The sequence below is a fragment of the Lissotriton helveticus genome, chromosome 2_1, assembly GCF_964261635.1.
Source record: "Lissotriton helveticus chromosome 2_1, aLisHel1.1, whole genome shotgun sequence".
NCBI lineage: Eukaryota > Metazoa > Chordata > Amphibia > Caudata > Salamandridae > Lissotriton > Lissotriton helveticus.
In genome coordinates this window covers 440,617,928-440,635,797 of record NC_136059.1, presented here as the reverse complement: position 1 = coordinate 440,635,797, position 17,870 = coordinate 440,617,928, and the positions used below count along the sequence as shown (strand labels likewise).

At 44.5% G+C, this 17,870-nt stretch overlaps 1 protein-coding gene across 2 annotated transcripts in view; it reads right to left on the bottom strand.

Annotated features, from left to right (window-relative positions):
• NDUFS4 (NADH:ubiquinone oxidoreductase subunit S4) overlaps positions 1-17,870 on the bottom strand; it is a 500,675-nt gene that overhangs the window by 308,843 nt on the left and 173,962 nt on the right. For both annotated transcript variants that reach the window (XM_078675069.1, XM_078675068.1), the window contains exon 2: positions 11,593-11,671. In XM_078675069.1, coding sequence (XP_078531195.1) covers positions 11,593-11,671 — 79 coding nt within the window. The remainder of the gene's footprint in view (positions 1-11,592; positions 11,672-17,870) is intronic.

Sequence of the window (17,870 nt, the reverse complement as noted above, 5' to 3'; positions counted from 1 at the left end):
AAATACCAGGGTGCTTGGGGGTTTTCCCTTTTCGACACTTTTAGCGGGCCAATAACATGAAAGGCCTGTGTAAAAGAGTCTCCATAGTCTTTTAGTGCAAGATCAATGTCTTCATATTCAGGCATAACCGGAGGAGTAAAGGCAGGGAGAAGGGTTGAGGGAACCACCTTTCTCCAGGGTCTAGTGATTTTCGTAGCCTTCCGAGGGAGCACCCTGGGCTTCTGCACATCCGGGAGGAACTCTAAGGAGGAGTGATCAGTGAACACTAGATTTGTGGCATCTGTAAACAGTAAAACACTAAATCAAGGGTGTGCCCAGCTACATGTGTGGGACCGGTTACCTTTTTATTTTTTTATTTACTTAGAAGTTTTGTATAGCGCTAGCTGGACCCAAGGGTATCAGAGCGCTTCACAACAGGTAAAGTTATGAGCAATTTTTTGGCAAAGACAAACATCTGCAGGTTACCAACTTAAGAGCATTCAATAACAAAGTTACAATACAGATCTTCAGGCTGAGGTGTATCAGGAAGAGGAGTTAGATTGTCTTTCCTCAAGTCAATTGTGGAATTCACGTTGCGATCAAGAGCGCTCAAGGAAGAGGGCTTTGAGAAGGATCTTGAATTTCGGGAAGGAGGTGATCGTTCTGATGTGGGGGGGGTTGGAGTTCCAGATCTTAGGTGCATTTCCCGCAAAGGATTTATTTGCGGTTTTGTGTTTCCGTGATTTCAGTGGGATGAGTAGAAGTGTGTTGGAGCTTCTGAGGTTCCTGGACTGGCCAGCCCTTTTGAGTTTGGCGGACAGGTATTCTGGTTTACCAGTGTGCAGGGCTTTGTGGGTGAGACAGGCTGTACGGAAGCTGGCTCGTTGATCAATAGGGAGCCACTTGAGTTCCTTGAGTGATGGAGAAATGTGTTAGAATTTCTTAGTTCCTGTGACCATTCTTGCTGTGGCATTGAGGGTGGTGGTCAAGGGACCTAGGTGGGATTTTGCTGTCCCGGTCAGGGCTACGATTCCGTAATCGATTCTGGAGAGCACCAGTGGCTGGGTGGCTTGTTTAAGATCTTTCGGGGGAGGAAGGGTTTTATTTTGTATAGCAGTTTCAGATTTAGGAACGCACTTTTGGCGGCTTTTGAGATGTGTTTAATCATGTCCAGTTTGGGGTCAAGGTTAATACATAGGGATTTCACAGAGTCCTTTGGCGCAAGGGCCCCATTGAGGGCATCAATGGCTTTGAGCCATTCTTCGATTTGGTCGTTTTCATCTCTGTTAGAAATGAGGAGAACTTCTGTTTTCTCTTGGTTGAGTTTAAGGTGGTTCGCTGAGAGCCAATGTTGGACCTCTTTGAGCGTGACATTTAGTCTGTGTATGTCTTTGATCGAGATGCTTTCCAGATAAAGTTGTGTGTCGTCTGCATAGAGGTGGAAGGGGATGTTAGAGTTCCTGAGAAGTGTAGTGAGGGGTTCCATGTAGATGTTGAAAAGTTGGGGAGAGAGTACTGACCCTTGTGGAACTCCTCTGTTGACGGGAAGGGGGTCAGACTCAGAGTTATTGATTTTTATTCTTTGCGTGCGGTTGAGAAGAAAGGAGGAAAACCAGTTTAATACAGTCAATTCAACGCCCGCTCTTTCGTGGAGGACATTGAGGAGCAGGTTGTGATCAACAGTGTCGAACGTGGCCAATAAATCTAGGAGAATGAGAAGGCTGCATTGGTCTGAGTCAAGTGATTTGTGGAGATCGTCTAAGACGTTTAAGATTGCGGTCTCAGTACTGCATCCCTTTCTGAATCCTGATTGAAGAGGGTCTAGTAGCTTGATATTCTCTAGGTGTTGGGTTAGCTGTGGAAGAACACATCTTTCAAGAGTTTTGGATAAAAGAGGAAGGTCTGAAGTTGTTCATGTCCTCCGAGTCTAGTCCGTGTTTTTTTTTTAGGTAGCGGCGTGACTTGGCATACTTTGAGGCAGTCTGAAATGATTCCCGAGCTCACTGAGCTATTGATGATCTTGCACCAAATTGGGGCTAGGGTGAGCTTTAGGTCTTTAGCCAGGCTCAAGGGCAGCTGATCTAGGGAGTGGGATGAGGGTTTAGCAGAGGCGATCAGATTGACTATTTCTTCCACCTGGATGGGGCGGAAGGAGGACCAGTGAGTAGGTGTGTTCACTGGGATGTTGCCATGTGTTGTTGGTCTTAAGTTCTCCATGGGAGTGGCGGGAAATGTGTTGAGAGAGAGATCAATTTTGGTGATTTTTTCACTGAAAAAGTTGGCAAAATTGTCGCAGTGATCTTTCGACGCCACTATGTTGGATGTTGTCAGTTTGGATGTTTGGTTCCTAATGAAGTTAAAGAGTTCTTTGGGGCGGTTTTTTTGCATCGTCTAAGGCGGAGCAGAAGAAAGTGGTCTTTTTGTTCCTAATGTGTTTATTGTGGTTTCTACGTGCTTCCTTGAGTTGATTGCGGTGGAGGGAGAAAGGCTTGTTCCTCCACATTCTTTCTAATGATCTGAGGTGTCTTCTTTCGTCATTGATCTCTGTGGTGAACCAGGACCTGGAGGGGGTGTTTCTGGGTCTTTTTAGTTTCAGGGGCGCCAGAAGGTCCAAAGTGAGCATCATGTTGGAATAGTAGAGAGAGGTGAGTTCGGTGGTTGAGAGGTGTTCCGTCCTGCTTGGGAGGAGCGTGCTAAGCCCTTCTTCTAGTTCTTCTAGTGCAGCCCAGGGGACTCAAGCTGTGTTCCTGACCCATTTGGGAGGGGCCTGCATAGGGTGTTGAGATGCAGCCGGTTGGTTGATGTGGAAAAGAATAATGTGGTGGTCCGACCAGTCCACGGGAATGATATGTGCCATAGTGATTGTGGTTCTGTCCAAGATGATTGCGTCTAGGATCGCTCCTCCATGGTGTGTTTCTTCTGAGCAGTGTTGGGTCATACCGTTATCCAGCAGGAGATTGTTGAGAGATTGGATGAGCAGGTTTTTTGTTTCGTTCCAACGTAAGTTGAGGTCGCCCAGAATTATACTATTGTCTTTGCTGAGTGCGCATTGGGTGATCAGGTCAGAGAGCTGTGTTCCAAATTCGTTGGAGTTGCCTGGAGGATGGTACAGGAGATGGCACCGAATCGACCTGTTCGTGAGCGATTTGATGTTGACCGACTGGCACTCGAAGGTTTTATAAAGTGACGAGGAGCATTCTGAGCTGGAGAGATCACTTCTGTGAATGAATGCTAAACCACCGCCTCTATGTTCATGTCTCTCTTTGTGGATAATTGAGAACCCGGGTGGCACCAGTATGTCCATGTTGGGGTAGGGCAGGGTGTTGAGCCACGTTTCCGTGATGAAGGTCACATCTAAGTCGTGGGAGAGGATGACTTCTGCTATTTCAGTTGCATGTTTGGAAGCAGATCTACTGTTGATGAGCATGCAATTAATGGAAGGTTCTTCTTCGAGTTTCGAATAGCTGGGCTCTAGGTATGGAGGATAGGTGCGCTGGGGGTCTGGTATCTCTCCGTGGGGGATGGTCCCTACCCACTCCAGTGAGGACTTGGATCGAGGATTCAGGAGTGGAGTTCATCGGCGGGACCTGTGCTAGGATGGGTGGAATCACATTCTGTGAGCGGAGTGCGAACTTATGGTGGGGGTATGTGGGTTGATTGTATGATGCGGCGAGTGTGGTCGCTTCATGAGGGAAGAGGTTGGGGTTGGATCTTCTAGGCCTATCTGCTCATGACTCAATCCACGATTTGGAGGGTGACGGGCGAGATCTGTGGGGGGCAGGGGTTCGGTTGGGGGGTGGTGATTCAATCCTACTAGGTTGAGATGGGGAGGGGGCATCTACGGACTGTTGGGTGGGCAGACGGATTTTTGCTAAGGAGGATAAGGTTTCATTCAGGCCACGGACCAGGATTTCGAGTTGCGCTTCCATAAGGTTGAGGAGTTGCGTCATGTTATTAGAGGGGGAGAGGAGGGGAGGATGGGAGGAGCTGGTCTCTGGAGGGGGGGGGCTGATCGATATATTGCTTGGAGGGGGGGATTGTGTTCCCATTGTGGTTGGGAGTAGTGTTCTTCTCTGGGCGGGTGGCATTGGTCTAGTTGCGTTGAGGTTGACGGTGAGGGAGGCGGTGGATCGGTTTTGCTTGGGAGTTGGACTTCTTTTTGAGCGGATGGCTGTGCTCTGGGTGCGATTGTGTTGGTGAAGGAGGGGGGGCTCTGGGTCCGATGTGGATGGGAGCGAGGCTTGTCTCTGGGCAGCTGGCTGAGATGGGTCGGGGGTAGGGTTGGACGATAGGAGAGGCCATAGTTGAGGAGGACGCGGGGCAGGTGGAGTCACGGTCTGGTGGGGAAAAGGTTTGGAGAGAGGGCTCGGGCGTGATCTGGTGACTAGATGATTGTTCGAAGCCTCCAGTGTGGGGGGGGGGGTCTGTGAATGGTGTGTGTTGTGGGATGAGGCCTTCTTAAGTGAGGGGAAAAGGGAGTCGAAGAACTCGAGGTTCTCGTTTTTTTGCCTGAATTAGGATGGTGCCGTTTCCAAAAATGGTTAAGGAGATGCATCCGGTAAGGGTCTGGTGTTCCAAGAGAGAGATTGTCAGTTTACGGCTGTGGGCAGTGATGGTGGTTTTGGAGACTATGAGGTGAGAGTTGAAGATGGTGGCCCAGGCTTCAAGCATGTCAGTGTGGAAGATGAAGTCCATTTTGCGTTGCCCTCTAGATGGGCAGGGGTATGTGTCTACAACTAGCGTTTCGGGATGTTGTCTGATTTTCCATGTCTGCAAAGAGACGGATGGTATCTGGGTCGGACTGATTATCAATGTGGTAATTGAAGTCCCTCAGAAGAAGAAAGTTATCTGCTGCTAGAATATGTGGTGCTAGCCGTTCCATAAGCTTTAAACGAAAATCTTTTTTTTTTCCCTGGGTGGGCGATAGACCAGCGCCCCTTTCCAGATTAAATTGTTTGAGGTGTTTAATTGAAATATTATCATTTCCAACACAGCGATGGAGCAGGAGTCCAGGATACCAATTCTGAGGGGATGTCGTGTTGCGATGGCTACTTCCCTCTCCCTTTTTGAGTTGTCTATAGCACCAAGTTACCCTGAAGCCTTCAGGAAATGCTGTAGATATGGATTGGGGCGGGGGTGAGTTTTGCTAGGTTTCGGCAATGAAACATATGCCTGGCTTCGTAGTATCTCCGTAGGACCCATAGTTGTGAGGCATGCTTGGGGATGGAGGGTGCATTTAACTAGGTGCACTGCAGCGGAGGGGCGCTGTGACTGGCCTTATCCTGATTGACACAGTTACTGCAGACTGGAGATTTGCTGATAAAAGGGTCAGGTGTTAAAGGCCCCAGGGCCTTGTGCTTGGCTTGGAGAGAGGGATAGACACAGGAGAACTTACAAACGTTGCATTGCCAATAGTATATGTCATTGGAAAGGTGAACTTTCTCTCCACAGGAGAGGTTAACAGTGTGTTTTCCTATTTCAATAAGCTCCAGTTTAATCTGCGAGACATAATTTGCTACAAAAGAAGTAACTTTCCTAGCGGTTGGCGTACCTTTGAAGCGCCGGTGGCGCGTCCGGGATGGGCTCCGATTAAATCGGGGAGCAGAGTCCGGGAAAATCCAGTACAGAAAATTGAACGTTAGTTGCCCAAAATGGCGTCTGCCAACGTCCGGAAGTGTCCTTTCCTGGGTTTGCTCCATCCACTCAAACGGCACTCAACAAGCCGCGGCGGACAGGAGAGTAGCCCCAGAGGAGGATGTGAGGGTAAGAGAATTAAAGCTGAAGCTAAAGCTGCTAGGATTCAGTTCAGTCAATTTCAATCATTACTATCCTTAAAGAATTTAAAAAGAAATGTATGTAAAAATTCTAATTGGCGGCATACTTGCGACGTACCTCCTTTGCTAAGCTATGTGTCCGCACTGGGCTCAGATTAAATAGGGGAGCGGAGTCCAGGAAAATCTAGTGCACAGACTAGAACGTCAGTTACCCAAAATGAAGGCTGCCGACAACTCGGAAGTGTCCTTTCCCGGGTTTGCTCCCTCTCCTCAAACGGCACTCAACAAGCCACGGCAGACCGGAGAGCAGCCTCAGAGTAGGAAGTGAGGGAAAGACTTAAAGCTGAAGCTAAAAGCTGAAAGCTGCTAGGATTCAATTCAGTCAATATCAATCAATACTATTGTTGGAGACTATAAAAATTAATGATTGTAAAAGTTAAAATTGGAGGTGTATTTGCGAAGTGCCTCCCTTGCTATTAGCTCAGAAAAAAAGGAACTGATGTCGCAGCACCAAGGAGTTGCCTATGAAGGCACCATGCATGTCACTTTCGGTGCAGATGTGTCCCACTGAGTTTTTTCACTCAGCAGATCCAAACCAGTGGGACCTGGTGGAGAAGGTATCCCGGCTTGCGGAGCCCTTTTTAGCTACTGCTGGAAAAATCTGTGCTCCGTAAAAGTAACAATGTGCGACCAAAGAAACCTTTACCCGGTGAAGTTGTCAAAAATAACTGGCCAGCAAGGACCTTCCTTGGGTGCGAAATTTGAACTTCTCATACTCAAAGCTTTCCTGCAAAAAAACCAGCTCCAATTGGATCTCATCTGATGGCTAACCGACCTCTTCAGCCACAGCCTGGTGCCCTGCCATGCTAAATATTTTAGACTTCCATTTTTGAGACCAAGTCCCAAGGTAAAGGTTCTAACCGGGTTTCTTTATCCAACCCGTGCTCCATTGCAGTCGGCCTCAAACCATGCATAGGTCTACTATGAGCAGTTGACCATAGTTGGCACTTGACCCCTTTTAGCGATATTTTTACTCTAAATTTTAAAAATGTATATCTCTAGTTCACCTTATTGTACTTTTGGTATAATTTAATTTATTACAATGTAATCAATTTTTTGGGTTTTAAATTTTTCTTGGGTTGTTTTCTGACTTTATTACAGTTTTGCTACTGCATAAATACTTTATACATTGCCTCGAAGTTAAGCTTATCTGCTCTGTGCCATAGTTCAGGTTTATTTCGCAACTTTAGTGATTCACGCGGACAAGAACTAGGATTATTACTTAAGGTGGGCAGTTATCTTCCGGAGATAATATTCCAAATTCTAAAAATCTGCCTATAATTTTGGCCCCTGTAGACAGATCTGCACCACATTTGCCACTTGCTTAGTGCAGTTACCTAAGGTCCGGCATGCCAAAAACAACTGAACAGCTTTACGCCAAACCTGACATGAAAATACAACTTTATGGATAAAGCAAACTTTGGTTGGTTTGGTGTAAATTCATTATGCAGTTTATGACATATTAGCCTTTTTTTAAAGTGCTGGGTTGGCTTGAAAGTGTTTACACTTCTGCGTATCTTGTTCATTTAACATTGTGATTTGACAATCAATTTTTTTAATGTGATTGGCTGATAAAGAAGATCAGATTTTATTTTCCCTGCCATCTTGAATATCCTTGATTTTTGTGCAACAGCATGAAGTCCGCATTGAAGATAAAATGTTCACAAGTAAGTTGGGAGGCATTGAGAGAGGTGCCTGATACCATTGAGTGTTGGGCAATTGTTGCTATGGTAAAATTGCACTCATGTGGCCTACTTTTTTTTTTAATTTAGAAAAAGTACATCACTATCAGAAGAAAAAATATATATATTTCTGAAAAATCACAATGTTTGAGTCCAAATGGCTATGGTTATGAGAAGATGCTGGTAGGATGCACAAACAGTATTTGCAGGTCTGGATGAAGGCCATACCTTCCAGCCGAGCCCCACTAAGCAAGGTCTAAGACTATGTGCCTTGGAGAGTTAGCCATCTGAAGTGGGTTGGGCAAAGGGCTTGGCTGGGCTCTGCAACCAATACCCGATGCACATGGCTTGCACAACACCACATGGGTACATGGCAAGTGACTAATGTACATTAAAAAAACTGAAATTCACTGGGAAAAAAGTTTAAGCTTAGTTATGATTCAAAGACTACAAAGCTGTAAAACATAAGCAATCCGCCAGTTATGGTACACAATACACACCATACCTCAGCTCTAGTAGGCAGCTTTTTCCCCTCATGTACCATTGGCAAAAGGGTACATTAAGCATGGCAGGTGTCTGGTTAATTTGTGTTGCCTTTATTTGCAGTCTGTTGCCCCTGCTGTTACCGATTCCTTCCTTTAGCCACTGAAGTAATCATGCGCATCAACTCATGCGCCCCGCAACCACTTTTGAGACTTGTTTTCCCCAATCTCACACCTATTCCCGCTACTTTCTAAAATAACAAGGAAAAATTGGAGTTTAACTTTTTTTTTACGAATTCAATAAAAATATGAGGTTTTAAGAATCAACAACCTTTAGAATTAGACACTTTGTGTGCGTTTTTCTAGGTGACTCTTCTTTTCATGATCTATGGTGAATTACTTGTAAACAGAGCTACTGAATTTATGTGATTTTGCCGCCACAACGTTCTCAGCAAGATTATAGACTTGCCGCATTTGCCACATAATGTATCATTTTTGCATAATATGCAGATTTTAACGAAAACAAACATTGATTCTAGCTCCAACAGATCAACAGTCATTAAAAAAGCTGCAACGTGTTGCTACTTTGTGGAAGGCCCTTTAAAGAGGTAGGCTGCTATTGCTTTATTTCGGTTTTAAACCAATGATGTGAAACTTTTGCCCAGACAGCGTCATGTGTGAAAATGACAAAATAAGGAGGCAGTACGATCATAAAAGTGTTACATTAAGCTGCATAATTTGGCCTTTCTTGCCGCATAATGTTGTAAAACCCTGCTACATAATTTGGTCCTCCTTTGCCACATAGTTCTAGTGGCTTTGGTTATGAAGAGCGACAATCGGCTTAGTTTCCTGGCGAAGTCTTATAACTGGTCCCTCTTTATGAAACAAATAGCCATTCTTTTACACCCACTTCTGTAAGTTCCAGTTTAATTACACTTACATAATGTTTTTTTAGCGATCCACAGATTCAGAGCACTGCAGCCTATGCATTAAACATGTTCTCATCAAATATATTTTGTATCAGAAATTAACTATTTCAGAACTGGTACGGCCTTAGGAAATCTAGAGATTTCACAACAGAAAAGACCGGCAGATAACTTTGTTCTTTTTTAAGGAAAGAGAGAGCAGCTTGCATGCCCCACCATCCCACCCCACCCATGCCAGCGACACAGGCGTTAATTATTAGCATAATAGCACAAGATTCACCGAATTAAAATGATTTGCTGGTTTGAGAACATAGACAACAGGGAAATGAAGAGGATGATCTTAATTAAGAATTAAAATGTTCCTTTCTAAGAATCTCTTCACATATCACACTAGCACTAACACTTGTCACCGGTGAAGATAACAATTTTGCAGTTATGTTATGTTATGTTAATTATTTATTTCTATAGCGCACGGCTACTCAAAAAGAGTGTCCCGGCGCTTTATTGGAGAAGGAGACAAAACTGTAACATACTAACATAACACCAGATAAAAAGACTAACAGAAAAGTGGGCCAAAGATTCACAGAAGACCGGCTACTGAACAGTCAACTCACAATGCAAAATAAGAGGTCGTGTGTGTCTGTATGTGCACACACATACATACTTGTAAGTTAGGAGTTGTATATCTTTTAAAATGTGTACTTTGGAAGATATAACACACGGTATGCAAACCAGTACGCGAACAGAGACTACAGAGGCCATACGTCATTTGCTGCCGATTAAAAGAAGTGTTTTGAAACATTGGCTCAAAATACAGTGGCAATACAGAGCCCTGAATTAATGTGCAACATGATGTTTTGCTATACACTTAATATTAAACAACTAAACTCATTCAACAGCTATATAAATCCATTTTATTATGCGTCAATCTTCCCTGTCAAAAAATACCGTGGCAATATTTAACAACTTCTTACGTGACTTAGCTCAATATACATTTTGACAAAACTGAATAATTTGCATGTGCTGAACAGTGCATATTATATTCATTTGCAAATATACTACAAATATATCAATAAAAACTGTGAGCCTGGGTCTGAAGCACACCATACAGTAACATTAATTCAAACAAATTATACAATGAACAAACGATTCCTGAGATCTTACCTAGTCAGTTACAATAAATAATCCAAGTTGAGTCCAATTTCTTGACCTGATGTAGATTGCATTTTATAACACGTAAAATACAAAGTCAATGCATCAATTGGTAATGAAACACTTGCTGTAGACTTTACAATGACGAAGTCAATATAAGATAACATGGTTTGTTGAATGCAGTTGATTACAACAAGTGACTCAAACAGTGAACCAGATTCATGGCCTGATAGTAGTGGTCTTGACTTGTCGCAAGAATTTCTTACCTGGAGAAAAAGCAGTCGGCAAGTGTTTCATATCTATGACTTTATCAAAGCTTGACTATAGTAGCATGGAGCCCAAAAAAGTACAAAAGTAAATAAACGAAACTCTCCAATGGGAATATCCCAATTGCCAATGATAAAGCTGTACTGATAACAAAAAAACGCAAAAACAAATGTGGGAAATGTAATCCCAAGATATCTAAAATTTTAGGACGTCCCACTACTTTGTTTTGCAATTTCTCGTTACCTGATCACTGGAAATTGGGATATTCCAACTGGAGAATTTCATTCATGACCGAATGTGGATAGGATCTATATTAGGTCATGAACTTGGAATGTAACTCGGATTATTTATTGTAACTGACTGCAACTAGACAAGATCTCAGGGGTTGTATGTTCAGTGTCTAATTTCTTTGAAGTTATTGTTACAGTATGGTATGCTACAGACCCAAGTTAACAGTGTTTCTGGTGGGTTTTTTTCTTCCTTCGCACCTGACGTGCACTGTTTGGTGGTAGCAAGATGTGTGTCTGAAGAAGCGCCGTTTAAAATTGAGCATCATCGTGTACCACTTTTATTACTATTTTGCTTCTACTGTCAAGCTTATGTCTGGGAAGTGAGGTTATTTATTCCACTGCTACCATTGAGTAGCTTTTTTTTTTTTAAATAATCAAATGTCCTATTAGTTTGACCAATTAATTTTGCATATTGAATTCAATAGTACATGGTGTGTTTATTGCAAATATGCTTGTTTTCCAGTCCTTTACACATCACACTTTACATACATGTGTCTCACCGAGTTTGGACATGTGATTATAGAGGGTTTTATGTCCCCATTGAAAGGAGTCTAGTAAAATGTTATTATAAATGTTAGATGGGTCTACTGTGTACATGTAACCAGGTTGACATCTAGAGGCAAAAGCTTTAGACCACCCTGATGTAAACCTTGCAATCAGTACTGAAATTAATCACTCTTGGTGTGTGGTGCACTTGCTTACAGCTGACAGTTACACCTAATAAAACACAAAACATGGCTCTTGGCTTTAGCGCAAACATTAAAGGCTCAATGACGCGGCATCCCTGATCTGAAAAATTAACCCATTGCTGAAAGTAGGCGACGATCTTGAATTCAAACGAAATTTGCATATGATCATCCTTAAAAACCTTCCTTCTTTTGTGCCTCACATCTTATGGTCGCTCTAGAAGAAATGACACATCGTACTGAATGTCACCGTCCATAAAATCCCCTTAAGGCAATGCAGGAACAACCCCTTACCAATTTTTCATCCACCGTAATGAGTTGCGTGTCTTGGGATTGGTTCTGTGCCAGACGCCATGTTGAAGTACTCAGTGACCTGCAGTGAAAGAACTAAAGTTAAAAAAATGATTCATGCAATAAGAAAATAGAGACAGACAAATCTTACATAAACAAGTTACTTTAATACCATCGGTCTTGCAAAAAAAAAATACAAGAGGGAGACATGAGGTAAAAGAAAATCCCGTTTCAGCCCAATTAGTTCTGTCTGCTGAGTTTCTGGCAGACTCTCACTTAGCAGTTCACAACAGGCTGCACTTCATCTCAGCCTACAGGCTGTCTGTCTGTCACAGAGACTGCCAGTGGCAAGGACTGTGCCGATCTATACGAATGTACAGTGGCTAGTTTGTCACGAACACAAAAAACACAGAGCTGCTGCAACTATTTTGGAACTCAGATGCCAGAATGATGGCATCTGAGGAAGTAATATCGGAGGCATGTCCTTAACGTCAAAGATGAACCTGAAGTCAGCCTGGGACATAAAAACACACACCCTCTGTTGTAAAAATCTAACTCGGAGATGCCAAGTGATTTAAAATGCATGGTTGAAGCTACTGTCTTAATCTGCATCAACGTCAGTAATTATCCAACTTCTTTGTTTTTACTTTTAGTTAAGCTGTTTTCGTTAGAAAAGAAACAACCTATCAGAAAAGTATATTTATTTATTTATTTATTTATTCAAAGTTTTATATAGCGCGAACAAGATCCTTGCAGATATCAGAGCGCTTTACAGAAGGAAGAGGTAGGGACAACAGGAGGGTGATCAAGCAAACTATTGGGTACAATATAGTAGTCGGTAGTAGGTGAGTAGCATAATAGGATAGCAATCATGTACAGATATAATAACAATAAACAATCAGGTAACCAATAATACAAAACCGGTGCAAAGTCTTTGAACCAGCAACAATAGAGTTCAGGTGAACTTGGCCATAAGGATGGCTTTTACCTCTTTCTTAAAAGTTACATAGACAAGGGGTAGGGGCAGTAAAAGGGTGGTTAAACAAACTATTAGGTACAATATATTAGGTACAATATAGTAGCCGGTAGTAAGTGAGTAGCATAATAGGATAGCAATCATGTACAAATATAATACCAATAAACAATCAGGTAACCAATAATACAAAAGCGGTGGAAAGTCTTTGATCCAGCAACAGTCGAGTTCAGGTGAACTTGGCCATAAGGATGGCTTTTACCTCTTTCTTAAAGCATGCAGTGGAGGAGATAAGCCTGGTTTCAGGAGGGAGTGCATTCCAGATCCTGGGTGCCATTCCTGAGAAGGAGCGTTTGTACGTTTTTTCCTTCTGGAATCTACGAGGTTTCAGGAGTAGATTTTTTGTACTTCTATTGGATCTCGAGCCTCCTGATATAGTCAGCTTTTGAGTGAGGTAGTTGGGTGACTTGTGGTGTACGGCCGAGTGTGTCATAACGGCAATTTCAGCTGTATTCTGGCTTCAAAAGGCAGCCAGTTCAGGGATTTTAAGTCAGGGGATATATGCGAATGTTTTCTTGAACCAGTGATGAGTCTCGCGGCAGCGTTCAAGGAGGCTCTTAGGGGTGCGGTTGTTGAAAGGGGGAGTCCGCTGAGGGCCACAATTCCGTAGTCTATGCGAGGGATGACTAGGGCTTGTACAGCAGTTTGGAAGTCCTTAGCTGGGAAGAAGGGTTTAAGTTTCCTCAACGTGTTGATTTGGAAATTAGCTCCTTTAGTTGCTTTGCTAATGTGCTGCTGGATGTTGAGCTTGGCGTCAAGTGTGATGCCTAAGGATTTCGCAGATTCCACGATGGTGGGTTGGACATTGAGCTCAGTTAGGTGATTGAGCCAGGTTTGGGTGATGGCAATTTTCGCAGGAGGTGAGATCAGAATGAACTCAGTTTTCAGAGCATTTAGTTTGAGGTGATTATCAGCCAGCCATGATTGGGTGTTTCTGAGTGTGGAGTTCAGAAGTTTGATGTCTTCCGGGGATTGTAGCTTGAGGTAAAGTTGAGTGTCATCGGCGTACATATGGAAGTGTACATTAGATGCTTGAAGCAAGGTGGTGAGTGGTTCCATGACGAGATTGAACAATGTGGGGGATAGGGAAGATCCTTGTGGGACGCCTAAAGTTACAGGCACAGGTGAGGACAGCACGTTGTTGCTCTTGAACTTCTGAGACCGGTTATGTAGGAAGGAGGTGAACCATTTGAGAACAGTTCCGGATAAACCCATTCTGGTATTTAGCAGCTCCAGTTATGTGCGTCATAGCCGTTTCCGTGCTGTGTTTCACTCGGAAGCCTGATTGATGAGGGTTGAGGAGGTCAAACTGATCAATGTGTTTTGTCAGTTGGAGTTGTACGCATTTTTCCAGCAGTTTGGCCAAGGTGGGGATATTGGTGATAGGGCGGTAATTGTTTAGGTCAGTCGGGTCAGCTGTAGGTTTCTTGAGTATAGGCGTGACTTGCCCCACCTTGAGGGGGTCTGGGATGAGTCCTTGTTGAAGGGAGCTGTTAATGATTTTAGTCCAGAGTGGGAGGAGCAGGGGGGAGAAGTTTTTTACAGCATTAGCGGGTAGGGAGTCTGTGAAGTGATTAGAGGGTTTCAAGGTGCCGCGCAGTTTGTGAATTGTTTCTTCAGAGTAGGTGTCGAAGGACGTCCATGATGCGTTGTTTTTAGGTTGAGTGGTAGTCATGCTGATGGGGCTGGAGTATCGGCTTGCATCAATGAGGAGATCACTTCTTATGTTGTCGGTCTTTAGCTTAAAGAAAGCAGAAAAGTCTTCACAGTGTGGAATATCGCTTGTTGTGCTGTTTGATTGTAAGGGTTGCATCTTGGTTTGTGTTTTGACTAGTTCGAACAGTTTTCTTGGTCGGTTTTTTGCTTGGTCCAACTGGAGGCTAAAGAATTCAGATTTCAAGCGCTTGATTTTCCTAAAGTAGGCATTTCTCTTGTTCTTAAATGTTTTAAGGTGCAGTGCTGAGGGGTCAGATCTCCAGGTGCGCTCTGCCATTCTCATAGCACGCCTGTCTTCATTGAGTTTACCATCATACCAAGGGTTCGAGTTCTTGGTGGAGACTCTCTTCAGTTGCAGGGGGGCGGCTTCGTTGATTATTGAGTTCATAGAATCGAGGTAGGGGTCGGTCAATGATTGAACATCAGAGGCGCCCGAAGGGGGAAGGAGGAGACTGCAGGTGTGGGAAGGCAAGGAGTTAGGGTTAAGATTCTTCATGTCCCTTTTCCAGATCTTGGATTTGGTGGGTTGAGCCGGGTTAGGTTTAACTTTTTCGTTGATGAAGAAAGTGATAATGTGGTGGTCTGACCAGTCACAGGGTTGGATCGCCCCTAGTTGGGTAGAGTCCTCTTTGATGATAAGGTCGAGGATCGAACCTTTGTCGTGTGTCGGGCTGTTGCAGATTTGGGTGAGGTCGAGTGCATTGAGGAAAGTTTTGAGACTATTCACCACTGCGTCTTTCTGATCGTTCCAGTGGAGATTGAAGTCACCCAGGTAGATTTGAGTGATCTGCCGACCGGCGTTGGATGAGATCGTATCTATGAGTTGTTAGGTGAAGGTGAGATTGTCCCCGGGCGGGTGGTAGATGACATGTAAGGAGCAAACCGGTTTGCCCTCGCTGGAGATATCAAGGCAGAAGAGTTCACAGGACGTGAGGGAGGGGGAGGTGACTTTAGTAACAGAGAGGTTGCTCCTAAAAATGCATGCGATTCCCCCGCCCGTCTTGCCGGTCCTGTCGAGTCTAATGATGTGGTAGTTGGGGGGGGGACTAGTATGTCCATTACAGGTGTAGAAGTTTCAGTTAGCCACGTTTCAGTCAGAATGGCTAGGTCAAGATCCATTGTTATGATGAGATCCGCGATGTCGGAGGAGTGTCTCGAGGCCGATCTGCAGTTGAGTAGGATGCATTTGAGTCTGGGGGTGAGAATGGTGGTCGAGTGTTCTTGAGAGAGGGGGACTTTTCTGAGATTATTGGGGACGGAACTTCTGTTGCTTAGAGTGGGGGGCCTAAGGGGATTTGTGAGAATTGTGGGTATGGGGAGGTGTGTGGTGGTTGTGTGTTTTAAGGGACCTGGGCCAAATGAGCGAAGGAGGGTGCCTGAGGGCGCGACGGGGGCGGTGGGTGTGATTGCGGGAGGGGATAGAGGGCCCACGCGGGGAGTATTGATTGAGAGGATCTGTGGGGATGATGGGGGACTTGTTGGGTGAGGAAGTGGGGTGGGTAGGGGGTGACTGGGGTATGTGAGAAGAAGTTCTTTGATGGTATGGAGATCTTCTTTGACTTGTAGGAGGGTGGATATAATCATGTCCAGAGGTGGATTGGGGATGGTGTTGAGGATGAGAGCTGTGGGCGAGTGGTTGAGTAGGGAGCTGGAAAGGGAACTGGGTAGGGGGGAGATATGCTAGCAGTAGTGCAGGGCTCTGAGGTAATAGTAAGAGGGGTGACATTCGATGTGTGTGAGAGTTTGTGGGTGGGGGGTGTGGCTGAGGTAGGGGGAAGGTTGGAGGCATAGGTGAGGATGCTGGTGGGAGGCGGCACAGGTGAGTTGAGGGATGAATGTGGGCTGTAGACGGTGGGGGTGCAAGGAAGGTAGTGGGGGCTGAGAATGGGGGGAGAGAGGAGGAGGGGATAAGGTAAGGGAGGTGATGTGTTCTGTGAGTCTAGTTGGGAGAGTGGGGTAGAGGGGAGTGACAGTGGGGGGGGAGATAGGGTGGGAGATGGACCTGCCGCGGGGCGGGGGAGATAAGCTCAGGGCGGTGGTGGGTTCTGCGCGACTCGTAGGAGGTGTGAGGAGTGGGGTAAGGAAGGTGGGGGTATGGAGGATGTATGAGGGGGAGTGATCTTCACCAGTGAATGAGGGGTGTGGAGAGGTTACATCGGGTGGGTGACTGACTACAGCGCTGGGGGGATGGGAGAGGTGTGTGTCGTTCAGCTGTTGTGATAGGTTAGGCAAGTTAGATTGAGGATTGGAGGTGGAAGGTGTTGTGTAGCCTGAGGTGTTGGGAATGGAGGTCCGCCGGTTGGAGATGTGTTCTATGAAGGTGTGGAACAGGTTGTCGAGTAGGTCAAGGTTCCTATCAAAGGATTGGAATAGGATGGTCCCGTTGTTGTAGATGGTGATGGTGGCTCTGCTTGGGATGGTGTGATAGAGAGCGTCAGGCCATGAGCGGATTTTCTGGTGGTGGAGATAGTGAGAATGGAGAGGAACGCTTTCCTCCACTGTGCTCTACGTAGAGTGTAGAGGATGATATCGGTGCTCGTGGCACCATTGATCAGTGAAAAGTAGGTGTCCACAAACGGGGTTTCCGGGTGAGCCTTCAGGAAGTTGTGTTTGAAGCGTTTGGCGTTTTAATAACCTATTATTTTCTCCCTGCATGTGAACATTAACTAACTACCATTTCAGTAATATGCAATTTGTACCATTGGGTGACCCATCTTCAATGTTTATTACAGGCTGCACTCTTACACAAGTTACCTTCACAATTGCATCGATTTCAATTCTCTGTTTAAGGATGCTGCTTGGTAGCTAAGAAGCAACAAATTTAAGCATGGCGATTTTATTATATGGTTAGGATTGAACGTCAGTAAAATTAAGACTTACACGCGATTTGCACTTGTTCCAAAATTTTAAGAAATAAATGTGTCAACTAACCAGTGGTTCTTAACCCTTTGACCTGTGTGGACACTCAGTGAATCACTATTTTAAATCAGCGACCTCGGTTTAAGAGAACGCTTATGATTTGATTCTCAAAATAATGCAGAAATATACAGAAACAAGTATACACAAAAACAAAGCCTGAATTACGAAATCATGACTGTAAATCACAACACAAACTATACAAAAATCTAAAGTTTAATTGTATTAGAAAGGTTGAAGCTTTCCAACATTTGGTCTCATTAAAAGACTATGGGTCATATTATCAAGAATGGCGATATTATCGCCACTTTAGAGGAAACTGCAGCTAAAGCGGCGATAAGGGGCTTGATAATATGCCCTAGAGAATTCCAATAGAAGCCCAGGTTTGTGGTCCTTCACACCAGAACCTGGGATTCTATTGGAATTCTCTAGGGTATATTATCAAGCCACTTATCGTCGCTTAAGCGGCAGTTTCCTGCGGTAAAGCTGCCGCTTAAGCGGCGATAATGTTATCGCCGTTCTTGATAATATGGCCCTAAGTGATATGCTAAACTCTAGCAAATCATGTTGTCTTTTTTTTGCTACAAATGCATGTTTCCAAGGCGGGACTGGGAAC